Below are 25,619 nucleotides of genomic sequence, written 5' to 3'. Positions count from 1 at the left end.
CCTCCTTCCGAGATATCCCAAGTTAAGGCTCTATTCATGCTATCCGTAATAATTGGGTTAATTGCTTGCAGCATTTCTGAAATACCCCCACCGTCAGATTTCTTAAACAGATCCCCAAAGTAAGTCGTAGCAATGTGCTCCATACCCGTAGATGATTCATCCCAAACATTATTAGCATCAAATAAACCAATAATCCGATTACGCACCCGACGTTGTTTGGTGGATGCATGAAAGTAGGTAGTGTTTTTATCCCCAACCCTTAACCAAAATTTCCTACTCCTCTGCTGCCAGTAAATCTCCTCATCACGGTAAGCCTCCTTCAATTTCTTCTCAATTCCCCGAATTTCCTCCTGTGTAATTGAATCATCCATCTTTGCATCTTGTAGGGCCGTCTTCAAAGACGAGATGATCGATGGACCAGTACTGACATTATTTTTCCGCCACCACAAAATCGAGTTCCTACAATTCCTTATCTTGTCGACAAAACCCGGAATCCAAAAATTCCTTGTCCGATTCCACCCCGACTCAACCTCACCAACTAATCCCTCCTTCCCCAACCAACGCTTATCAAACCTGAACTGCCTCTGCCGTCGCCGGACCGCTGTCAAACAGGTAGCTAAAATTGGACAATGATCCGACCCTATCATCTCCAAATAATCAACTTTCGAGTTTGGGAAGAATCCATGCCAATCCTCGTTACCCAAAGCCCGATCTAATCGACACCGGACCACCTGATTATTACAACGATTCCCTCGCCAAGATAAGTGTTCCCCATAACAAGGAAATTCCAACATCCCACAATGTCGAAGCATAGAAATAAATGGCTTAAAAGAAGAAACTGAACGCAAGGCACCCCCCTGCTTTTCATGATTCCCAACTAATTCATTAAAATCTTCAATTATAAACCAAGGATCAATGCGGAATGAGCCAATATTCGTTAATTTATCCCAAACTTTGTGACGGTTTTGGGGGACCGGATCCCCATAAACAAAAGACATAAATACGGTTTGTTGCCCAATTGAAACTTGTGTATCAATAATACGATCATTATCAAAAAGAATAGAAAGGTTTAATTCATTCTTAAAAAACAACTAAACCACCACTAGCCCCGTGGGGTTCAACAGTAAACAATTTAATATAGCCAAACTTATTTTGAAATTTCTGTAAATAAGAAAAATATTTCTTTGTCTCTGATAAAAATAAAATATCTGGCCTATGCTTCCTCCACAAATCACCCAAGTAATTCTCTGTCAGATCAGCCCCAATGCCCTGATAGTTCCAGCTTAGAACCTTCACGTTTGAGCCGGTGGTTTCGGGAGAGCCACCGTCCCTTTCTTAACAGGCCGACTTCCGCCACCCATAGAGCTGCCATCTTTTGCTTTTTGACCTTGCTTTCCCACACCCGCCTGTTTTGTACCCTTACCTACAGATTTTAAAGATAAAACTTTAGCCATCAGTCGTTTTCCAGGTGAAGCCAAAGGTAAAGTATTCATCTTCGATGTGTAGATCCCTTTTCTAGTTTGTGGACTACCCGCCTTAGGTTTAACCTTGTCCTGCTTTCCCAAAGAAACTGATGCCATAGCAGAATTCATATCCATCATACTCACAGAGAGAGAATCAGAAGCATGAGTACCTTTGATAGGATTGTCCTCCACCTCAAGCCCCGACTCAGTACCTTCCGCAAGCAATATATCTGACTCTAACCTTGAAGCCTCATGATTAGTGTCATTGTCAAACTCCCCATCCTCTAGCAAATAATCAGAGCTCTCATTAAAACCCTGATCCTGAAGATCCTCATCCCCCTCATCAGTACCATTCTCTACGGAAACCTCTACAGAGGTGTCCTCGACCATATCAGAGGAACCACCAACATGAGCAGGTCGCTGGAGACCTTTCTCACCTGAAGCCTGCTTGGGCTTGTACAATGGTTTTGGCCACACCGGTCGAATGCCCTTCCTCTGATGGGAGGCACCAGCAGAGTGATCCATTACATCACCTCTAAACCCCTGGGAACCAGCATGATCGCCCCCCAGATTAGTTCCTGAACCACCACTCTGAAATCTCGCCTTTTGTCCCCAAACATGACCCTGATTACGCACTTGTAGAGGGAAACTCGAGACACCACCCCGAAACTGATGTTGTCTCCTCTCATTGGCCTGCTCTGGTTGAAAATCCAAGGCACGTTTCACATGCTTCCGTGGCTTCTCCCATCCACCACCATGATGAACAGAGCCTTGTTTGATCATACCCTGCTGTCGCTGACCACCCTTGTTATCCACAGGATCCGCTTGAACCTTTTTGAGCACCGGACAGACCAACACATCATGTGTTAAACGAAAGCAGTGCTTACAGAACCCAGAAAACTTCTCATATTCAAAAGAAACCACCACTTCATCACCTGTATCGAACGGAACCACCATGTGGAATACCAATGGATTGAAACCATTCACTATGACATAAATACTACCCGTATCCTCATCCAACTCCTTGATTCTACCAACCTTCTTCCCAATAGCTTCTAACGTCGCTAGCTCCCACAAGTGCATAGGGATACCACCCACCTTCACCCAGAAACTGATTGCCGATGGGTAAGAGTCAGATACTATAGGTTCCCATCTGACCAATGAGATCATCTGGCCATCAAAATGATAAGGACCATTGAGCAAGACCTCTTGAAGATCCGATTCTTCCTCAAAATTGAACTGAAATGTATCTTGCCCCAAATCTGCTCCCAAGAATTTAGCTTCCAGCTTCCAAATCTTAGGCAGGTTAGCAATCAAGGACTCCATCCTCTCAACTGCTGGATTCATTAACCTCCCTATCAGAGTAAGAGAAAATTGTTGAATTCGCTGAACCAAGACAGAACTAGAAATCTTGACAACTTCAGTACGCACCAAAGCCGCCTTGCCTTTGTTAAGATTCAACTGAGCCATGAGTATGCGCAGCACCGATGACAAAAGGAACCACTGGAATGCAAAAAGGACAACTCCGAAAATGGTGTACCAACAAACCCAGTAGCAAATGAAAAGGAGAAAGTTGATACTGTTAAACAATCCTCCTCTTTCCCAACTAAATATACGACTTTCAAATAAACTCGCCAATCGTATCAGGACCAGATGCCGTATCCTCTTAATTACCAAACAAACCCAATAAACAAATATTCTCATTCCCACCGATAACCTCAAACAAAGAAAGTAGATCCCCTTGCCCACTGACTTAGAAATCGTATCATCAAGACCCGAAATCATATCCTCTATCCAAATGAAGACATAAAAGCTCAGGGTGAAGTCAATATTCGTATCATTCCAAACAGCCAGAAAAGGAAAATCCAAGATCAACCCTTGATCAGCGAAAATCCAAACACATAACCAAAAGAATCGGCGAGAAGCTCTCCCATCCCTTGATCGCACAACCCATAAAACCACAGATCCCCCACTTGGAGCTGGATCTGAAATAATTGACCACATCTCTCAAGATTTCGAAACCGAACAGCCATCCGCTGTCGAAATCTACACCCAGTAAGAGAAATCGAGAGACCTTCCCTCAATATTCCCCCTTCATCACCGGGATTATCCATCTCAGATCGAAACTCTAATAATCGCAATCGCAATCGCCATCCGTTTTTTTTTTCCAACAAATTGTCTTTATGGACACATAAAATTTTAATTTCCTGTTAATTGTTTAATTGAAAAAAACAGTAAATAGATACACTTTTAGTTAAAGAAAATAGATGTAGATGAGTTCAAAGTTATTAAAATAAAATTAAATTTAACAAAGAATATATATTTAGTTTTTTCGTAAGTAAAAACAATATAGAAAAGTAAGGAGATAAACTTTTAATTATAGAAAATAGTTGTTTTTTTTCTTGCTATAATACACTAATGTATATCCATTTACAAATCTACTATCTACATCACCACTAAAATAGTATTTGTACACACAAATATATTTTACTATTAAAATATACTCTTTAGTTTTTACTACTACCAACAAATTGTTTTTATGAACATATTAAAGAATATATAATATGTCTCTTTACTTTAATATTTGTGTAGTTACAAAAAACGCATATGCTAATCTTATATACTCCTATTTTATATATTACAATAGCAGTCTTTTTGAATAAATTATTTGATTGGTGAAAAAAATATGAGACAATCTATTTTTTATGTTTTTTTTCAACAATATTTTTCTTTGTGTAAAGATGAGTATTTACATTTTTTTAGAAACAGTAATTAATTGTATAATTTTCACAATCATTTTTTTTCTTATATAAAAAGTAATATATTTTATTGTAAAATTAGCAACTTAAAATTAAAATAAGTAAACAATATTATAATTTCGAATTTTATGATATATATATATATATATAATTTCCTTATAATGATTTTTTCTAAATTTTAAAACTGTTTAAATATTTTAAATAAAATTAGGTTTTCTTTTCTCTATTTTACTTTTATTAAAACCTTTTTTTTTGTCTATCATTGGGCCACAACTTGCCGGCCTATTAGCCAAATTCCTACATCCGTAGGAACCAGGACTCAATCCCGGGTGTGGTGGTGCCTTCTACAAATGGACTTAACTCCTGCCACTGCACTAAGGTCACTTCACATATAAAACTTTTTTATAGTAGGTTTTGAATTTTTACATTTTTATTTTTTATAAATTTAAAATTGATATGTGTCAGATGTAACATCTGAATGATACAATTGACACATGTCATGATCTTGTTAATATGTAATTTTGATATCAAACTTTATATAATAAGATAATACTCCCTCCGTTCTAGTTTAACTGTCGTTTAAGGTTTTTGCACACAAATTAAGGAAACTATTAATTTTTATGTTTTGCCTTTTATTAATATATTTTATAATTTTTTCATTGGTTGAAACTTTAAAACAGCATAGATAAGATTGGAATATTCATCAAACATCTGTATTGAAAATCTAAAACGACAACTAATATGAAACAAAAATTAAATCCTAGAACGACAACTAAATTAGAACGGAGGGAGTAATAATAATTATTATTGTGCAAAGAGAAGACATCTGCAGATGGGCTTTAATGGTGCATGTGGGTTGTGTTGCTAATTTGGGTCACCAAACTCACCACTTGCAAATACATTTTTTTGTTATTGAATAAAAATAGTCATTATTTTAAGGAGGAATTGATTGTTTCTGCTATAAGTTTAGAAACAAAATTATGTTTCTTATACACCAACAAGGCCACAAATTACATTTTGATTTTCATCATTAACTAAAAAAACCCCTGAAATCAGAAGACCCAAGTGTTGATATTGCCTTATTTCAATTTTTTTTCGAGCAATAGAACAAAAAACGAATAAGGTGGGAAAGAAGAAAAGAAACAAACCAATCAGACTGATGATGATCATTGAGCACATTTAAACAAAAACTCAAAAAAAAAGAAGTTACAAGTTAGTTATATCATCAATGCATCATCATTCATCATCACCAACATGGCAACATATATGCTTTACACTCTCACATGTAAATCAAGCAAAGCTTGGCCACATCCAGGAAAACAGTTTCTGTATCCGTGATTGTCAAATCTTACAAAACATAAATATCTTTGTGGAAAAAGACAAACTGCAATCAAATCAAAACCAACTTGCTTCACACCAAAAGACAAAACACTTCACATGGTTGTTGGTCAATTTCTTTACCCACAAATAGTTAAAAATTCCCAAATACGAAAAGAAATAAACTTCACCATCAAGAGTCTCCCGCCATTAAAATCTTCTAAGAATCAACCAAAAACAAGAGCAAAGAACAAGAACATTCTTCTCTTCTTGTACTTTTACCCATTTTAGCAAATTATAAGACAAACCCCAAAACAGAAATAAAACCATTATCATCAGAATGACAAAAAGATGAACTACAAAGATGAAAAAGCAACTTTTCTTATTCATATCGTTGTCTTTATACATATCATTATATCAAAGATATGATTATGCGAAACTGTTTACAATTCTCCCTTACCAAAAAAAAAAAAAAAACTGCTAAAAGGTTAGTAAAAAGACACAACTCAATTTCTCTAACGATTCTCTCCAACATAAAACATAATAACATTTGTTACATAACATGATTCTAACTTTCACCAACCCTAAGCAGCTTTTTTCTTCTTTTCCATTCAGATAACAAAACCCCAAAACTCCCATTAGACAACAGGAAAGGAGAATCAGTACGTATACATACCCCCTCATGATCTCTGGTTCTGTGGCCTTTTTCATCTTCTATTCATCAGTGTCAGAAGGCAAGTAACAAATAGGCGGCGAATTCGTGATTGCTGCGATTGCGGTTTCGGTTTCATCAACCGCTGAAACAGCCGCAGGCTCTGATACTTCATCTGCTGTCAAATTCTGCAACTGAGGTTTCAACTCGTTGTTACAAAAGTCTTCATACTCGGTTTTATCACCTCCCTTCTTCTTAACTTCCACAACAACCAACGAAGGTGTCAACTCGAATATCTCAGCAGCAATCGTCAATGGACCTTTCACTCCTTGTCTTGAACCTTCGAGACTCACTCTACAATCCTTCTTCCTCACTGTAAAGCTCACAACTTTAGCAATCTCTTCCAGCTTCGATATAATCTTCGTAACCGGAGCTCCAGAAACAAACCTAGAACCCTCACCATCATCATCGAACAAACCTGATAAATCAAACCCTTGAGAAAACGATATAATATCGAAAGCATTCAAACTCGCTGGTCTAGGCAACCCTCCAACTCTCCTTCTAGGCTCCAAATACTCAATCTCTGACTCAGAAACCGCAGAGTCTCTATCCGATTCAACGGACTCAGACTCCAACTCATCATCATCAACAACATTACAAAGCTTATCATCTTCCACATAAAACTTAATATGCTTAAACCCTTTCTTAAACCAAGAATTCTCCATAATCTCAGGGAACGTAAACCTCTTCTCCGGATTAGTCTCCAAGAGCCGAGACAACAACCTCGTAAGCTCAGGAGAAAACCACCGAGGACACCTAAACTCCCCTCTGTAAATCTTCTTATACATAGCCATAACATTCCGATCATGAAAAGGCAAGTAACCAGCCATCAACACAAACAAGATAACACCACAAGACCAAATATCAACTTTAGCAGCATCATAACCTTTCCTAGCCAAAACCTCAGGAGCAACATAAGCAGGGGTACCACAAAACGTATGAAAAAGCCCATCTTGACGCATCTGATCAGAGACAGCGCTAAGCCCAAAGTCAGAGACTTTAAGATTACCATTCTCATCCAACAAGAGATTCTCAGGTTTCAGATCTCTATGGTAAACACCTCTCGCGTGACAGAAGGTAACAGCTGAGATCAATTGCTGGAAATATTTGCGAGCTACTTCTTCTTTAAGACGACCTTTAGCTACTTTGTTGAAAAGCTCACCTCCGCGAACGTACTCCATGACGAAATAGATCTTAGCTTTCGTAGCCATGACTTCGAAAAGCTGAACGATGTTTGGGTGACGAACACGTCGTAAGATCGAGATCTCGCGTTTGATGTGTGCGATTAAACCGCCTTTGAGAACTTTCTCCTTGTCGATGACTTTGATTGCTACGCTTTCGTTTGTTTTGACGTTACGAGCGAGGTAAACTTTAGCGAAGGTTCCATGGCCGAGAAGCTTACCCATTTCGTATCTCCCGAGGATTAGAGCTTGTGGGCTGCTTCTCTCTTTTGGTAAAGACGTCTCTCTCACTATTTTACTCGCCATTGATTGATTAAAGTTTGAGTCTTTTTGGGGTTTTTATTGTGTTCTGTTTTTGAAGGAATCGAGAGAAAGGGATGTGGGGAGAAATCGAGAATCTGGGCGAGTTTGTTGCTCGCAAAGATTTCGAATTTCTCACCTGTGTTGATTCTTCTCTCTTTCGTTTGTTTGAAAAATTTGGAGATTGTTGTAAAAGAAGAAGAAGAAGAAGAAGATGAAGAAGACGAAGTTTCTCTCTCTTCTTTCTCTCTCTCTCTCTCTCTCTCTCTATTGTGTATTTTAGGGATTCACTAAAAATAGCATTTTGGCTTCTGTTTAGATCGTCGCCGTATATATTTGGGAATATGCTTTTATGAGTGTTCCTCTCTTAACGACCCAAAAATAAAAGGTTACGTTTTTTTTTTTTTGTTGGGGGGGTTGGTTACACACAAGTCTTGAATTGAGAGATATCGACTTGTATCTATATAGATATGGAAAATTAACTTTATAAAGTCACTTTTAATGTAAGATATTTTTAGTACTAATGCGTTTTGCAAATTATTACTAATCATTTTCCCGACGATATATAATTTGTTTCAATTTCTAAAATATAAAAATATAAAGTAAGATTAATAAGTTAACAATATGAACTTGACAATTCTAAATTGTATTTTATTTGAACATGAAGGTACATTACATTAGACGTATTAAACCCGATGAATAAGACGCGTGACGATCATTTTCAAGTAGGATCATCATTCACGTGAAGATAATACAATTTTAATCATCCGTAAAGTTTATTATTACAACTTGTTAGTACATTTTTGGTTTTATTGTTTGCTGCATGTATTCTGTTTTTTTTTCCAACCAACCGTACTTCTCATGCCTGTACATCAATTTATATATACACCACTTGTTTGCTACAAATACTCGAAACAAAAACATAAGTCACTATCATAGCTTTTGTTTTTGCTATAAATCCTTCGTTTATAACCGCTAATGTCAAACAATAACGCAAACAAAATGGTTTATTCAAGAAATAAAAATGGTCAGAAATTGGATTGATGTTGAATCATTTAAATTATTGTAGTTGTGGTCCAAACGACTTTGTTTTTTTTTTTTAAATAACATTGTTTTCAATAAAAAAATTTTAAACTAGATACATTGCATTATAAACGCTTTTAAGAAAAATGAGAAGTTAGAAGGCTTAGAAGGATTTTTGTATAGTTTTTGTATTTTACAAATTCAATTTCTTAACAAATACTAATACTATACTCTCTCTGTATCACAATAGATGATTTTTTAGAATTTTTTCTTGTATCACAATAGATGATTTTCTGTATATTTTTATTAACTAATACTATAAAATTACAAATTATAACAATTATTGATTGATAATTTAAAACTTTGATGAATTACTATTGGATAATGATTATGAAAGTATGTTATTATAAATAATAATGCAATTATCGCTAAACATTAAATATTTTTTTTAATTAATTTATGTGAAAGTCTCCAAAAATCATTTATTTTAATACAGAGGGGAGTATGTTACATGGGATTAAGAAAAACGATTAGTCGTAGAATACACTTGATTAATGATAGGGAAAGACAATTTACTACCAATATGAGAGGAGTAGGTCAAGTTGGTGGTCTCGAGACGAATCTAGATCGTAGATTACATAAAGAGTTAAAAAAAAATCAAAATAAAATATCACATCACATCATAAATTCCACGTAGCGTTAAAGATGACATCATTAGTGTGTTTTGTGGCTGTATGATAGTTTATTAGATTTGTTTTACACGTGGCAGTTACTCAGCGATTGCTTTATTGTAAGTGGTCTCTCGAGCCTCGAGCTTTCTATCTGGTTAGTGTTGGGACCTACGTCATTTGATCAGACAGCTGTTGGGTTTAACCACAGCCGTTGGCTTGCGGCACATGAAAACGTTGTTGTCTTTACATAGAGAGTCACGGAAATTACGGAATCCAGCTATACTAGTATAATAATCCTAATATACTAGTGTTTCACCAGAAATTCATAAGCGTTTTATACGCCAAAAAAACTCGATCGAAAATATCTAATTCATTGATTCAAACTATACTATAAAAATGATGGGTTGATTAAGAAAAATCTAAAATAATTAACTTGTAATAATCGAAGAAAATTCTACTGTAACGGTTGGTGAAGAAGGTCGGTGGGGTCGTAAGGTCAACGTACGTAATGGTCGGTCAAGAGTTTATTATTATAAGCAAGAGTAATTATCATATGGAAAAAGGTTAGATAGTCCATTTGGAACGATAACGATGTAAATAATATTTTAGATAAATTTCCATATATCTCTATTCTTTTAATGCTGATTAAGAAAACACAAGTTTTTCTTTTTTTTTTTTGCTTGCTTACAAATGTTCCACTCTAACTATTGAATACAAACTTTTTTCCTATAGACTATAGTACAATCGCATTTGGCACTTGCAATAAGTTAATATTTTCACATAGATTTAAAGTTAAAAAGATAAAATAAATATGCTTATCTTCTTCGTAGATTGTACGCACAGACGTTTTGTTTACATGATTTAACATATGTTAATTATTTTATGTGAATGTATTATATAGATAAGAAAACTATATATGGTATACAAGATTCGTGCCTACCGTGGAACAAATAAGGCAAATTCAAAACGAAAGAGGCAAATGCCTTAGACCATCAATACTGGCAGTAACGCTCATCGTTACTCAAAATAATATATTTTAATTATTTTAATTAAATATTATTATATATTTAAATCATAAATGTGTAAAAAGAAAATTGACCAATCATACATTGGCTTATGTAAGAGGAACGATTCTTAAAATGCTTCCTAGAGAATCGCTTCTCACCTTTTTGTTTGCTTTTTGATTATTATTCTATTTTTAATTATGAGTATCTTTAAGAGTATCGATGACTAATGATGCTCTTATGGCCCAAATTATATGTTATGTTTATAGAGGATCCTTTTTCAAAACATTACTCTTATTACATATTTGGGTTCAACTATTCTTTTTTTGGAGCTTTTGTTGTCTACTTTGAAACAAACTTCTGTATTTAAAGACAAGTTTTTTCTGGTCAACTGATTTATATTACGGATTTTGTTGGTATGATCCCAAAAAATTACAAAGAAATTCAGATACTTTTACAAAAGAATCGGAAAGTTCCAAAGTTAGCCTACTGTCTAAACTGACCTGGTCTAGTTGAGAAAACCTGACCTTGACAAAAAATGGTTAAAGCTAAACCATCAGGAGACAAAGATACAATCCTAGCTAAACAGAAGATGAAACCCTCTCATCTTCGAACACTTATGAAGCCAAGCTGGAAAACTATAAGCAACATAAGATTGAAGTCTTCACTCACTTGTAACACTATGAAGGATGAGATGAGCTCTTCTATTAGCTTTTGGTCTATCCATTTCCAATCTCCACTGTACAAAAAAACCCCAACAAACTTAACAATTTGCCGGATTCATGATAAAAAGATGGCCATGTTTTGGGTCTCAAAACACATCACATTAGGGAAACATCTTCAATGAAAATTTTTGTCATTAACACATCTATGACTAATCAAGTTTTCCACAGCCCATCGAATAGCTAGGACACTGGCCTGATCTTTGTTTGGGACATTAGTGAACGCTCTGCGGCTGTGCAACAACACCATCCTTTTATCATCTCTCAAAACCCAAGAACAACCTGCCAGTTGGTTCCTTCGCGACCAAGACACCCCGACATTGCGATTTAACCATAACCTGGGTGGAGGCATCCACCTCTATTTTGTTTCTGCTGTAGGCAAACCAGACAAGTTTCTTTTCTTTCTCTTTTTTTTTTTTTTCTTTTTTTGTTTGGTCAATTAAATTTAACAATCCTATGAATAATTTAAGAATGCCGCCGACGTCTGTTACAACCGTTTATGTCTTCCTGCTGGACCTGCCCCAAGGCCGCCACGATTCTTAAGTATGCTTACAAGTTACAACAAAAAAAAAAAACATATCTTCAGATCAACAGTTTGATCAAATGCGGTTATTTGATCCCTAGTATTGTTACCGTTGTCAATATCGGCTCAATTGACTATTTATTTTTTCATAAGAAAACCTGTTATTTGTTTTCTCAACGAGTTTATGAGAAAAAAACAAAAAAAATCTCCATGAGAGAAGTCTCAGTTGGAGTTGGGTTCATTTTATATAAAGAGTTTAGATACCTCATGAGCCTGGCAACAGTAAGTCCATCATATTTAGGTTGCGTTTGAAGTTTGAACATTGTTGTATGTCAAAAGCAAAAGATTTGGGCTTTTATCAGTTTGGCAACTATAAAAACGGGCCTATATTATAGATTTCTTCAAAGTAAAAACAAGTTCCCTCAATGAGATGCCATATGGCCCATATATCACATCTTTACACTTTACACTTGCATAAGAACAAACAAAAAACATACATACAGTTAGGGTTGTAAATTGGTCTGTCCATGTCCAAATGGGTATGACCAATTGGACACATACATTTTATGGTCATTCATGGTCAAGGCTCAAATACACCCATACCCAAATATGTCCAAACCAAATAGGACCATGACCAATTGGTCTGTCCATTGGTTGCAGATTGAACCAAAATTTAAAACTCATAATTTACTAAAGGTTCATAAACTCATAATTATAAAGTTTCATAACCTCATAATTATAAAAGTTCATAAATTCATAATTGGATTGAAAGAGGGGAGAGATAGAAACTCTAATTTCATGTTTTTGACAAAATGAAAAAAAAAATTTCTCCCAAATTTTACAATCCCTAATTTTGAAGAATTATTGGAAGCCCATGTCCAAATTAGTTTGGACCATTTATTAATGGGTTAAAATGGTTTTAGGTCCATTTGACCACTTCAAATTTGGTTATGACCATAACCGGTCCAATTTAATTTGGACCTGGACAGCCCATAGTCTCTCTGAGCCCAATTGACATCTCTACATACAGTTAACCATTTGTGCCAAAATCGAATCGATTAAAATCTCCTAAGTGCTCATTTATTCTTGTAGACCCTGTATTGTAATTTGTACATAGGAGTTTGTATGAGAATCTATAGACCTTGTTTACAAAAAGCTCATTCTCCACCACGAGTAGCAAGCAACGGTTATGTATGGTATGGTAGGCTAGAAACTACTAGTAGTCTTTCAACCGAAGCCTGCCAAATGTTAACATCACAATGAATGGTGAAGTGCACTATAAAAGGACTTAACGTTTTACAACAACAACAAGAAGAACTGTCTTTTAAAAGAATAAATAAAGACAGAGAGAGAGAGAGAATGAGTTACGAGAAGTGTTTTGACTAAAACAAGTTTGAAGTTTTGACCAGGCCACCTTCTCCCACCGACTGCCAACCCATCCGTCTTCCAATCCCATCTTCTGCCTTCATTTCTCCATAATATTAAATACATTCATTTCTCCATAATTCAATACATATATTTCTCCATAGTATGGTCTAAACTTCAATAAGATGGTGCAAACTGCAAACTAATTGCGAATTACCGGACTTTATAACTTGTAATATTCACACTTTCGGAATAACTATAATCTGAATTCAGAATTGAAAAATACGTTTGTGAACTTTGAATGAATAATTATTAGAAAGAAAAAAAAAAAAAAGAAGATTACATATCGTATATTTAAATCTTGTAGGACTATTTTCATTCATTATTAAATTACATCATATGTTGTTTGTAGATAAATAAACTTGTTAGTGTGATATTGGAATACCATAGACGCTAGGGAAACATTTATAACTAGTTAATGAACATTAATTTATTAATGTTTTGGCACCGTTTCTTTAAAACATTATAGATATCTTTGACGTAAGAAAACTGACTTTATAGTATATGTTTGAAAATTGAGTCTGGTTATTCAAATCTTTTATTTATAAATGTTGTACTAAAAGGATATATAATAATAAGAGAGGTTAGAAGGGAAACAATAATTCAGATATAGAAAAGTTCAATAGCCAAACTAAGGAAGACAGACAATAATATTGTTGGGATGCTTGAAGAAATGGCAAGAATAATGCTTCAAGGAGAGGTGTTATGATTTTTCATTTCTTTTGGCGACGGTTTAGCTGTTAGTTAGGCAAAAACAGATCATTCATTTTTTAGGATTTTGTCTTCCCTTTCTTCGTACGAATCCAATTATTATTCTCTTCTTTTATACTTAACTTTGCGTTTCATTTTCATGTTATCACATTTCTTCGTTACATTACATTATTAGTCAATTTTATGCAAAATAATTAGTTCTTCCCTCTAGTCTCTGCCTTGTCTCGAGCCTCTTCACATGGTGCACGTTACTGTTATTTCCCATACCACAAGAGATAACATAATTTTTTTTATCTAGTTATAGTATTTTCGTTATTCGTATATGTTGTTCGTTATCTACCAAAAGCTTATCGAGTGAGACCGATTTTGCTCTTAGTCATTTCACTATGCATCAATAGTATTACTATTGTATGTATTATATTCGTCTGATTTTAAAGTCGTACAATGAAACAACAAACATAAAATATCAAAAACATTACTATAGAAAAATTAGATATATGTATTTTGTCTCATTAAACATTGTGAAATTATGATTCTATACAAATTAAAATGTAATTGGTATAAAGTTACAACTAGATCGCACAATGATTTCAAGTGTACTAGGTTCAAGTTTACTAAACTACATATAAATCGTAACAGCTTACTATAGTGCAAATCTGCAGCTAAAACCTGAGTGTATGTGTATATGAACATTTAAACCTGCTGGTTGCTATTGTATACTAATATATACGAGTGGATAATACATCTATCGACATTGAAATTATTGAGTCTAAAGATAACACAAAAATATGCAATGTAAATCCATCCATACAGCCAAAAAGTATGTATGTCCCATGCATAATTGAACAAAAAGAAAATTATATTATTATTTATTTTGTTGTCTTCTGCAAAAATGCTAGTACTGCTATCATTATCATCATTGATTTTAATATTGATGTTTCCAGAAAAAAAAATATAGTATATATAAACAAATATAAATAAGAAAACAAAAAACACAATAAGTAAAGCTACACTATTAGGTAATAATTATAAAGCCAATTTAAGTCTGAAAATTTGTAAAATATAAAAATAAAAAAAAAAACATTAAAAAGCTAAGACCAAAGAAACATAAATGCTTTTTTCTTTTCTTTCATCAATTGTCAAAAAAGAAGTTTTCCCACCAAATGGTCAAACTTGGATCTTTGACAAATTTGTTCCAGTTCATCATGCTCTCTAACTTTTCTATTTATGCGTTAGATAAGTGTTTTCTTTTAATAGTTAATGTTTGGTGTAATTCATCGATAGGTACAAAACTAGATTTAAAGTTATAAGATCAGTTTAGTTAGATACTTAGATCTAACAAATTGATCAGTATCTGTGATAGTTTTAAATTATTTTTTCAAAACTAGATTGTTAATCCTATATATATAAATTTCATCGTAACCACATATAAAAATAATGTTGGAAACGATACAAAATAAATTACTCTCATTTTTTGTTGCCGATCTCATATTATTTCGTCTTAGTATCTTATTGCTTATTCACACTATTAAAAATTTATACTGTTTTGTGTCATACAAAAAAATTATATAGCCGATTACAGATAATACATTTGGATTTTTTTTGGTTTGTTTAAAAACCTTTGAAACTTTTTTTTTGTTGACAATAGTGAGTTTATTAGACCATCTCCAATGCTTTTTCTTATTTTTACCTCTAAAATAGAGGAACTCTATACTAGAGATGACTTTTGCTCCAATGGATATCTTTATTTTTTCCTCTAAAAAAGAATATTTTGTAGAGATTCCTTTTTTATTTTATTATTAATACCTTTTACTTATAAAAGTTGCAAATTAACCCATTTATTTTAGTATTAGTGAAACTTTCATAAAATTATGATATTATTTAAATTTTTAACATTCATAAATATTATTTAAATATCACATTTATTAAAAGAAATACATTGCATCATATAAAATAATAAAAGTGTTAAAAGTTTAAGGACTATTAAATATATAATTTATTTATTTTGATCATAAATATAAAAGTATTAAAAGTTTAAGGACCATTTTATAAATAAAAAAGTTCAACTCTATTATAGAGGAAAAAATAGAGTTCCTTTATATATAGAAGAAAAAATAGAGATCTCTATTATAGAGATAAAAATAGAGATATGTTGGAATAGATTTTACTTTAAAATAGAATTAAAAACCAAATATAGAGGTGGGTTGGAGATGCCCTTACATTCATATTTTAATTAGTAAGTGGTACTAGACAAAATAAATACTCAGTTGTTAAAAGTAAAATTATGAAAATGAGACATTGACAATTCTAGCATCTAAAACATAGAACGAGAGATATATATATATACCTTGAAAATGTCAATATATAGACCTCAAACCAATCGATATTGAGAAAAAAAGGATTAGTAAGCAAAGCACCATATGACCATTGAAGGGGATTCAAATTTGACCGACAAGAGCATGATGCCCCATTGGATGACGAAATTTCCACAAAAGAGTTTCCCCTGTCTGTCTTCGTAATTAAACAACGAACCCGAGGATGTTTTTGTAATTTCGTCTTAACAAACCAAAAAAAGAAATAAAACAATTAAAAAAAAACACGAAAGAAAGGAGATGGCGAAGAAAACGGAAAGCAAAGGGAAGGGGAGATAATAGGAGCGAGAAAGAGAGCTGGATTCACATGCTCTTGTTCCTTTCTCTCTCTTCCCTTTTTCTTTCTTTCTCATCTTGCGGCTTCTCTCTCTCTCTCTCTCCACCATGATCATCATTACCAACCAAACTGATTGAAACTCATTTGTTCTCTCTCTCTCTCTCTCTCTCTCTCAAATCCACTCTCCCTCTCTCTCTTTCTCTCTTTCTCTTCTTCTGTGTCTCTCTATCTATCGCCATGGCTGACGATAAGGTAAACCTACTTGTGTTCCTTTTTGCTGTCTTTCAGATAGTATAAGATCCTGTTTTTTTATTTTGTTTTTCCACATTTTTTTTTTGGCCCTTTCAAGTACTGGTCTTTTTGAGAGTTCTTGTTCTTGTAAAGAAGTCTTATTAGTTTTAGTACTCTTTGAACTTGAAGGGTTTTTTTTTTTTTTTGAGTACTGGGTTTGTCCAAAGCTTTTACCTTTTTTGAGTTAGCTCTAGACATGGCCTGCTCTCAATGGGTTTGAGTTCTGAGGGGAAAAAAGTTCTTTATAACTGATTTGTATCTCCTGAGTTGTGTAAATTGAGCATCTTTTGACTTTCCAAATCAGTAGCGTTGCTGTTGCTGAGGATTTATTGATGTCTATTTTGGCTCGATCTGTAATTGAATCCACAGTTTGTAGAAGTTACTAGATCCAGAATTGAGCAATAGATTCATTCCTTCTAGTTTTATTTTGTTTTACCTTTCTTCTCGCGTGACAAAAAAAAGTACATGTTTTTATTTACTAAAATCAGATTCATTCTGCGTAACGGCTATTTCTAAACCACTCTTTTTAGGATAAAGTTTCCTTCTTTAGGCTTTTGATTCTCAGACGAGCATTATCCTTTTAGCTTTTGTTAATGGCGGAATCTATGGTTTACTTGCGTTTTTATTGACCTTGATTCTTGTCTTTTGCAGGAGATGCCTGATGCTGTAGTTGATGGTGGACATGATCAAGTCACTGGTCATATAATTTCCACCACAATCGGAGGCAAAAATGGTGAACCAAAACAGGTATAGACAGGCTTAAACTAAGTAGATACACTTTAATGTGTATGCAAGATTTGTTGTTCTTAACCAAGATATTTATTTCCTATGTTTTTGTTAGACAATTAGTTACATGGCGGAGCGAGTTGTAGGTACAGGCTCGTTCGGAATAGTTTTCCAAGCTAAATGTTTGGAGACTGGAGAAACCGTGGCGATAAAGAAGGTTTTGCAAGACAGAAGATACAAGAACCGAGAGCTTCAGTTGATGCGTGTGATGGATCATCCAAATGTGGTTTGTTTGAAGCATTGCTTCTTTTCGACCACAAGTAAAGATGAGCTATTCCTTAATTTGGTTATGGAGTATGTCCCTGAGAGCTTGTATCGAGTTCTCAAACATTATAGCAGTGCTAACCAAAGAATGCCGCTTGTCTATGTTAAACTTTACATGTACCAGGTAACAACCAACAACACACTTTGCCATCTTCTGTTTACATAAGTGAAGTACATAAATTTGTACTTATGCTGATACTATACATCGTTTTGTCATGTCAGATCTTCAGGGGACTTGCCTATATTCACAACGTTGCTGGAGTTTGTCACAGAGATCTGAAGCCTCAAAATCTTCTGGTATGCATTTACATTCAGGATTCAGCTCTATGTATTGTTTCATCTCTTTGTTCTTTCGTTGTTAATGTATCTCTTCTGGTCTCTTTATACACAGGTTGATCCTCTTACTCATCAAGTCAAGATCTGTGACTTTGGCAGTGCCAAACAGCTGGTAAGACTTCGGGACATATGAACTCTTTCGGCTTATGGCGTTTGTTGTTTTGTGTGATCTTGCCACTGACCGTTGAAAATTTACTGTTGCTTCAGGTTAAAGGTGAAGCCAACATATCTTACATCTGTTCACGATTCTACCGTGCACCTGAACTCATATTTGGTGCCACGGAGTACACAACTTCAATTGATATTTGGTCTGCTGGTTGTGTTCTTGCTGAGCTTCTTCTCGGTCAGGTAAACAATTTTTCAGTAACTAGCTTCTTTAACCTCCCGTATATTTGCGGTAGGACTCGTTCCTGAGGATATCTTTTCTTTTATACAGCCGTTGTTCCCTGGAGAAAATGCTGTGGATCAGCTCGTTGAAATTATAAAGGTAAGAATTCTTAACAACAATATATTGCAAGTTACATTTATTAGCTACAAATCCTCATTGTATGGAGTTGTTGGTCACAGGTTCTTGGTACACCAACTCGAGAAGAGATCCGTTGTATGAATCCACATTACACAGATTTTAGGTTTCCACAGATAAAGGCACACCCTTGGCACAAGGTTTGTGTTTTATTTTCCTTCTTTACATACATTTTTTGTTGCAGTCTCCACTTAGTACATCAACATAATCATATTTACATTTTGATTTAGATCTTCCACAAAAGGATGCCTCCAGAAGCGATTGATTTTGCATCAAGGCTGCTTCAATATTCTCCAAGTCTTAGATGCACCGCGGTGAGCATTGTCTTGAAATATCTTCTGTCTATAAGAATAAAAATTGAGTGCTTAATGTTTTTTTTTGATCTTCTGCGTATTACTACAGCTCGAAGCTTGTGCACATCCGTTCTTTGATGAACTCAGAGAACCAAACGCTCGTCTACCAAATGGACGGCCATTCCCGCCTCTCTTCAACTTCAAACAAGAGGTAGCTGGAGCATCACCTGAACTGGTCAACAAGTTGATTCCAGACCATATCAAGAGACAATTGGGTCTTAGTTTCTTGAATCAATCTGGAACATAAAAAGGATCTGCAAAAGACAAAACAACTTTATATGTATAATGTACCATTACACGAGCCAGAAGGTAGTAGTTGTTGAAGGCAATGCGGAGGACACAATTCGAAGTTTTTCCTCCTCAAATTCGTTCAAGAAATGTTCTGTTCAGACAAGTTTGATGGTCAGCTGCTACAAACCAACTTCCCCAAATCTGCTGAAACAAAAGCCCTCCAGTTGTATCTGCTTGCTTCTTTCTCTCCTTTTGAATTTGGTGAAAAAAAAACACAAAATCTCCTCTTTGCTTCTTTTGTTTCTGCATATGTAAATGAGTTTAGTTCAGATATTTTTATATAGTAAAAGTTTGAGCAGAAGGTGATACAAAGTGTTTCATCTGTCTACCATGAAGAGAGGAAAAGGCTGGAGTTGCTGCAGTTTAAGGGGTTGCTTTGGTCTCTTCTTTTTTTTTCTGCTTTTGAATGTTTGTCTTCTTCTATTTTGTTACCAAGTTTAATGAAGATGGTTTGTTTATGACTCAAAAGTCTCTTAAAAATGCAAATCTTGAAAACTTTTTCTTGTCTTGTGTAAAAAGATTCACCATAACAATCAAAGTTCACAAAGAACAGAATAAAAAGTGATAACAAAATGAGCTTAGTATCTTAATTAAAATCTCAGATTCTTATTAGAAGACAACAATCCGTTGTAGTCTAGCTGGTTAGGATACTCGGCTCTCACCCGAGAGACCCGGGTTCGAATCCCGGCAACAGAGATTTTTAGTATTTTAAACCTAGGTAAGGGGTAGTTTCGTCATTGTCATTCGAGGAAGAAACCCTAGTGTCTTTCATATAACTATCAGACTTCGCAGCCGACGCAATTCGTCTGCCACTCTTTTTAGATCATCTCCCTCGATTTTGAATCCAGAGTCTTCAAGATGGTAAAGTTTCATCCTTTTTGATCTATGGATATATCTTCGTACCTCTCATTTTTGGATTTTAATCGTGTGTTTACGTGATGCAGGCGTCGGAGAAGAAGCTCTCGAACCCTATGAGGGATATTAAGGTTCAGAAGCTCGTTCTTAACATCTCTGTTGGTGAGAGTGGTGATCGTCTCACTCGTGCCTCCAAGGTTCGTTCTTTATTTCCCTTAGATTAATCATTTACTAGGAAACACTGGAAAAAACTGAGACCTTTACGTTTTAGCTACTTTGAAATGGGTTAGTTCATAGATCGCATTGAGGTATTGGATATTGAAAATTTTATATTAATCGAGGGTTTTGGTAATTGTAGGTTTTGGAACAGCTCAGTGGTCAAACCCCTGTCTTCTCCAAGGGTATGTGATCATCTTCATGTAGAATGAATCTTTTATGTGTTATATCTGTAACTTTTAGAGTTCTAATTTAGAGTGGTCTTTATTGTAAACAGCGAGGTACACTGTGAGGTCCTTCGGTATCAGACGTAATGAAAAGATTGCGTGCTATGTGACCGTGAGAGGTGAGAAGGCAATGCAGCTTCTTGAGAGTGGCTTGAAAGTGAAGGAGTACGAGCTCTTGAGGAGGAACTTCAGTGACACTGGCTGCTTCGGATTCGGTATCCAGGAGCACATTGATCTTGGAATCAAGTAAGTGTTGTTATTAGGACATATGATGGGCTGATTTAGTGAAACAAATTTGATTGTGGGGGGGAATGTTCTCATCATTCTGCATTTCTTTCTTAGGTATGATCCTTCTACCGGTATCTACGGTATGGATTTCTACGTTGTTCTTGAACGCCCAGGATACCGTGTTGCCCGTCGTCGTAGATGCAAGGCTCGCGTTGGTATTCAACATAGAGTTACTAAGGATGATGCCATGAAGTGGTTCCAGGTTAAGTATGAAGGTGTTATCCTCAACAAGTCTCAGAACATCACTGGTTGAAGAGTTTTTTGCTATTTTGTTTTGTGGTGTTAGCTCTGTTTCAAGTTCTTATATTTACGATTCTGGATAGTAAGGATTTCTTGTTGTGGTAACCTTTTTGACTTCTTCTGGTTAAGAATCTTCAAGTACCTTCGAGATATGAACCATTTTTGGGGTTTTGTTACCAATTATTAACTTTGTTTGACAACAGCCATGAAAAACCATACTTTACAAGGTTGAGCTTCTTGAACATCTATCAACTTTACATGAATAGGTTTCTAAATGTAACAACTCCAACCATATTTGTTATCTGGTTTGCATTTCAGAGATAATATCGTCTCAAGATTACAAATAGGACGATCTGATGAGCTCTAGTAGTTCACTCTTCCTCAACTTTGAGTATCCTTTGATTCCTCTCTTCTTTGCAACTTCTTTGAGTTCTGCAAGTTTCATAGTTTCTATCAGTGAAGCTTTCTCTTCCTCCTTTGTCATTTCTCCTAAAGCTTTATCGCTGATTGATACTGGAAGCTTACCTCTTGGACCTGAGGCCGAAGGAGTTCTCTTGACGAAACCAGACGGTGGTCGAGGAACCTCTAGCAATGGCAAGAAGATGGATTGGTTTTTATATCAACAAATGGCAAGAAGATGGATTGGTTTTTATATCAACAAATGGCAAGAAGATGGATTGGGATTTGATCGAGAATAGTTGATTACCCTCAGTTGATTTCTTTCTTGATTTCTCAAGAACGTCAAGAACAGCTTTGGTCAAGGGCTTGCTCTCAGAAGACTCATCGAGGTTCTTCTCTTCAACACCCCGAGATTCTCCTTTGGAGATTGAAGATTGAATTCGTTTCAAGAGAGAGATGATCTCCTCTTGGTTAGATTTACTCGGATTTGAAGTTCCTCTATCAGACGGTTTCTTGCAACAAACAGATACTTTATTTGCTCTTCCCATTGAAGACAAAGGGTTCTCTTGAAGCATGACTCTTGAAAGACTCAGCTCAAAGCATGAGTATTGAAGCACAAACCGCGGCGAAAGTTTATCTGCTATCTGTCTAAATTCAGTTAGCTGTACAGAAACAAGGCAGTCGAAACATTCCAAACAATATCTGTTTCTCAAAAGTCTACAATCTTAGAGAAAATTTCAGAAAAACTGTAACTATAGGGAAGTTTCGATTACCTCGAGCAGGACGATGATTGGTTGATTTGGCTCTCATGAATCCTTGTTTGATCAACGGGTAAGCACTAGGAGAATGAAGAGCCAAATCCATAGCTTTTTTTTTTTACTTCCTGAGACCTTCCCTGAAAAATTTGATTCTCTCTCTCTCTCTCTATTTGGTTTTGCAACAACAACAAAACAAAAATTTATCCTCAAAACAAAAAAAAAATCTCACCTTTATATGTTTGGGGTCTAATTACAGCTACGCAGAAACTTGTGGACAGTAAAGGTCTAAACTTTGAATTCATTTTTAAAAACATCGCTCTCGAGTGGGCACTGCTATTGCTTCACCATAACTTAAACCTCCGGAAACAACTTTTTTACTGAAGCATTCAATCATTTTAATTTTCCCGCGGTTTCTTGTTTGATGAGTAGAGCAAGATAAGAGAGAGATGGCGATGTTAATGGCGAATTTGTCTTCGTCAAGCTTCTGTTTCTCTTCTTCTCATAACCGGTTCAAAACCCAGAAGGAGAATGTAGCAAGCGACGTTAGAGTTAGAAAAGATGTGATTTTTAATAGAGCCTCGTTGAGAACAGTGTCAGATTGTTCGGATTCGATAAGCGTAACGGATGCGAACACTCGATTACGAAGATTCTGCGAATCAGGGAACCTAGAGAGCGCCGTGAAGCTTCTCCGCGTATCTGGAAAATGGGATATTGATCCGAGAACTCTATGCTCTGTTCTTCAACTCTGTTCCGATTCGAAATCTCTCAATGATGGTAAAGAAGTTGATTCCTTTATCCGTGGTAATGGGTTTGTGATAGATTCGAGTTTAGGATCGAAACTAGCTCTCATGTACACAAACTGCGGAGATTTGAAACAAGCGACTCGAGTTTTCGATCAGGTTAAGATCGAGAAACCTCTGTTCTGGAATATTTTGATGAATGAGCTTGCAAAGTCTGGTGATTTCAGTGGCAGTATTGTATTGTTTAAGAAGATGATGAGTTTGGGTGTTGAAATGGATAGCTATACTTTTTCTTGTATTTTAAAGAGCTTTTCGTCTTTGCGTAGTGTTAACGGAGGAGAGCAGCTTCATGGTTATATTCTGAAATCAGGTTTTGGAGATCAGAACTCTGTTGGGAATTCTCTGGTGGCGTTTTATTTGAAGAATCAGAGAGTTGATAGTGCACGTAAGGTGTTCGATGAAATGACTGAGAGAGATGTTATATCTTGGAATTCGATTATTAATGGGTATGTATCTAACGGGTTAGCTGAAAAAGGGCTGTCTGTTTTTGTGAAGATGTTGGTTTCAGGAGTTGAGATTGATTTGGCTACTATTGTTAGCGTTTTTGCAGGGTGTGCTGATTCACGTTTGATCTCATTAGGTAGAGCTGTCCATAGTTTTGGAGTGAAAGCTTGTTTTAGTAGAGAAGATCGGTTTTGTAATACGTTGCTTGATATGTATTCCAAGTGTGGTGATCTTGACTCTGCTAAAGCTGTGTTTACGGAGATGAGTGATCGAAGTGTTGTGTCATATACTTCCATGATTGCTGGTTATGCTAGAGAAGGTTTGGCTGGTGAAGCTGTGAAGTTATTTGAAGAGATGGAGGAAGAAGGTATTAGCCCTGATGTTTATACTGTTACTGCGGTTTTAAACTGCTGTTCACGTAATCGGCTATTAGATGAAGGTAAGCGAGTGCATGAGTGGATAAAGGAAAATGATATGGGATTTGATATCTTTGTATCGAATGCTCTGATGGATATGTATGCGAAATGTGGAAGCATGCGAGAGGCGGAGCTAGTGTTCTCTGAGATGCGTGTGAAAGATATTATCTCGTGGAACACTGTTATTGGTGGGTTCTCAAAGAACTGTTACGCCAATGAAGCTCTAAGCCTGTTCAATTTGCTGTTGGAAGAGAAGCGATTTAGTCCTGATGAGAGAACAGTGGCGTGTGTTCTTCCAGCTTGTGCAAGTCTTTCTGCTTTTGATAAAGGCAGAGAGATCCACGGTTACATCATGCGAAACGGGTATTTCTCAGATAGGCACGTTGCTAATTCGCTTGTAGACATGTATGCAAAATGTGGAGCGTTGTTACTTGCACGTATGCTCTTTGATGATATTGCTTCCAAGGATCTTGTTTCATGGACAGTGATGATAGCTGGATATGGGATGCACGGGTTTGGAAAAGAAGCGATATCTCTTTTCAATCAAATGAGACAAGCGGGTATAGAGCCTGATNGTGATCGAAGTGTTGTGTCATATACTTCCATGATTGCTGGTTATGCTAGAGAAGGTTTGGCTGGTGAAGCTGTGAAGTTATTTGAAGAGATGGAGGAAGAAGGTATTAGCCCTGATGTTTATACTGTTACTGCGGTTTTAAACTGCTGTTCACGTAATCGGCTATTAGATGAAGGTAAGCGAGTGCATGAGTGGATAAAGGAAAATGATATGGGATTTGATATCTTTGTATCGAATGCTCTGATGGATATGTATGCGAAATGTGGAAGCATGCGAGAGGCGGAGCTAGTGTTCTCTGAGATGCGTGTGAAAGATATTATCTCGTGGAACACTGTTATTGGTGGGTTCTCAAAGAACTGTTACGCCAATGAAGCTCTAAGCCTGTTCAATTTGCTGTTGGAAGAGAAGCGATTTAGTCCTGATGAGAGAACAGTGGCGTGTGTTCTTCCAGCTTGTGCAAGTCTTTCTGCTTTTGATAAAGGCAGAGAGATCCACGGTTACATCATGAGAAACGGGTATTTCTCAGATAGGCATGTTGCTAATTCGCTTGTAGACATGTACGCGAAATGTGGAGCGTTGTTACTCGCACGTATGCTCTTTGATGGTATTGCTTCCAAGGATCTTGTTTCCTGGACAGTGATGATAGCTGGATATGGGATGCACGGGTTTGGAAAAGAAGCGATAGCTCTTTTCAATCAAATGAGACAAGCGGGTATTGAGCCTGACGAAATATCCTTTGTATCTTTGTTGTATGCTTGTAGCCATTCAGGACTAGTGGATGAAGGATGGAGATTCTTTAACATCATGAGACATGAATGCAAGATCGAGCCAACGGTAGAACATTATGCTTGTATAGTCGACATGCTTGCAAGAACCGGAGACTTGTCAAAAGCTTATAGGTTCATCGAGAACATGCCAATTCCGCCTGATGCTACAATCTGGGGAGCGTTGCTGTGTGGCTGCAGGATACATCATGATGTTAAGCTAGCTGAGAGAGTCTCAGAGAAAGTTTTTGAGCTTGAACCAGAGAACACAGGATATTATGTACTCATGGCGAATATCTACGCGGAAGCTGAGAAATGGGAAGAAGTAAAAAGG

General features: G+C 35.8%; 5 protein-coding genes and 1 non-coding gene across 10 annotated transcripts in view; 4 read left to right on the top strand and 2 right to left on the bottom strand.

Annotated features, from left to right (window-relative positions):
- Positions 5,903 to 8,150, bottom strand: LOC104731706 (CBL-interacting serine/threonine-protein kinase 12). Its single transcript, XM_010451178.2, has one exon. It carries the CDS (start codon positions 7,736 to 7,738, stop codon positions 6,254 to 6,256), a length of 1,485 nt encoding a protein of 494 aa, XP_010449480.1. The 5' UTR covers positions 7,739 to 8,150; the 3' UTR covers positions 5,903 to 6,253.
- Positions 16,423 to 19,772, top strand: LOC104731705 (shaggy-related protein kinase eta). The gene is made up of 10 exons (XM_010451177.2): positions 16,423 to 16,712; positions 17,403 to 17,498; positions 17,593 to 17,925; positions 18,024 to 18,098; positions 18,193 to 18,249; positions 18,345 to 18,485; positions 18,574 to 18,624; positions 18,705 to 18,800; positions 18,891 to 18,974; positions 19,063 to 19,772. Exons 1-10 carry the CDS (start codon positions 16,698 to 16,700, stop codon positions 19,258 to 19,260), a joined length of 1,146 nt encoding a protein of 381 aa, XP_010449479.1. The 5' UTR covers positions 16,423 to 16,697; the 3' UTR covers positions 19,261 to 19,772.
- Positions 19,928 to 20,000, top strand: TRNAE-CUC. The gene has a single exon. It is a non-coding gene; the product is annotated as a tRNA-Glu (tRNA).
- LOC104731703 (60S ribosomal protein L11-1) lies at positions 20,059 to 21,313 on the top strand. 2 transcript variants are annotated; one of them, XM_010451171.2, is made up of 5 exons: positions 20,059 to 20,165; positions 20,249 to 20,356; positions 20,518 to 20,560; positions 20,653 to 20,848; positions 20,945 to 21,313. In XM_010451171.2, the coding sequence occupies exons 1-5, from the start codon at positions 20,163 to 20,165 to the stop codon at positions 21,141 to 21,143; spliced, it is 549 nt and encodes a 182-aa protein (XP_010449473.1). In that variant the 5' UTR covers positions 20,059 to 20,162; the 3' UTR covers positions 21,144 to 21,313. The 2 variants fall into 2 exon arrangements, with proteins under 2 accessions (XP_010449473.1, XP_010449472.1); XM_010451170.2 differs by lacking the exon at positions 20,059 to 20,165 and having other exon boundaries at positions 20,243 to 20,356.
- LOC104731704 (30S ribosomal protein S2) lies at positions 21,281 to 22,493 on the bottom strand. Of its 4 annotated transcripts, XM_010451175.1 has the most exons (4): positions 22,303 to 22,493; positions 21,837 to 22,169; positions 21,656 to 21,715; positions 21,281 to 21,562 (listed from the first exon to the last, which is right to left on the bottom strand). In XM_010451175.1, the coding sequence occupies exons 1-4, from the start codon at positions 22,391 to 22,393 to the stop codon at positions 21,468 to 21,470; spliced, it is 579 nt and encodes a 192-aa protein (XP_010449477.1). In that variant the 5' UTR covers positions 22,394 to 22,493; the 3' UTR covers positions 21,281 to 21,467. The 4 variants fall into 4 exon arrangements, with proteins under 4 accessions (XP_010449477.1, XP_010449474.1, XP_010449476.1 ...); XM_010451172.1 differs by having other exon boundaries at positions 21,281 to 21,715; XM_010451174.1 differs by having other exon boundaries at positions 21,281 to 21,715; positions 21,837 to 22,166.
- The window catches only part of LOC104733510 (pentatricopeptide repeat-containing protein DOT4, chloroplastic), a 4,729-nt gene continuing 1,676 nt past the window's right edge, over positions 22,567 to 25,619 (top strand). The window contains exons 1-2 of the mRNA XM_010453083.2: positions 22,567 to 23,850; positions 24,577 to 25,616. Of these exons, the coding sequence (XP_010451385.1) occupies positions 22,734 to 23,850; positions 24,577 to 25,616 (2,157 nt within the window). The 5' untranslated portion in view covers positions 22,567 to 22,733. The remainder of the gene's footprint in view (positions 23,851 to 24,576; positions 25,617 to 25,619) is intronic.

Source organism: Camelina sativa, chromosome 12 (genome assembly GCF_000633955.1).
Source record: "Camelina sativa cultivar DH55 chromosome 12, Cs, whole genome shotgun sequence".
In the NCBI taxonomy this organism is placed as follows: Eukaryota; Viridiplantae; Streptophyta; class Magnoliopsida; order Brassicales; family Brassicaceae; genus Camelina; species Camelina sativa.
The sequence above is the reverse complement of the archived record's forward strand: the minus strand, read 5'-3'. Positions and strand labels throughout refer to the sequence as shown.

Coding starts and splice junctions, on each gene's coding strand:
- LOC104731705 (XM_010451177.2), top strand. Junction 18,625..18,704: donor AGCTCGTTGAAATTATAAAG/GTAAGAATTCTT, acceptor TGTTGGTCACAG/GTTCTTGGTACACCAACTCG. Junction 18,975..19,062: donor CAAGTCTTAGATGCACCGCG/GTGAGCATTGTC, acceptor GTATTACTACAG/CTCGAAGCTTGTGCACATCC.
- LOC104731704 (XM_010451172.1), bottom strand. CDS start 22,393: ATGGATTTGGCTCTTCATTCTCCTAGTGCTTACCCGTTGATCAAACAA. Junction 22,170..22,302: donor CAATCATCGTCCTGCTCGAG/GTAATCGAAACT, acceptor TTAGACAGATAG/CAGATAAACTTTCGCCGCGG. Junction 21,716..21,836: donor AAGAAAGAAATCAACTGAGG/GTAATCAACTAT, acceptor TGCCATTGCTAG/AGGTTCCTCGACCACCGTCT.
- LOC104731703 (XM_010451170.2), top strand. CDS start 20,243: ATGCAGGCGTCGGAGAAGAAGCTCTCGAACCCTATGAGGGATATTAAG. Junction 20,561..20,652: donor AACCCCTGTCTTCTCCAAGG/GTATGTGATCAT, acceptor TATTGTAAACAG/CGAGGTACACTGTGAGGTCC. Junction 20,849..20,944: donor CACATTGATCTTGGAATCAA/GTAAGTGTTGTT, acceptor TTTCTTTCTTAG/GTATGATCCTTCTACCGGTA.
- LOC104731706 (XM_010451178.2), bottom strand. CDS start 7,738: ATGGCGAGTAAAATAGTGAGAGAGACGTCTTTACCAAAAGAGAGAAGC.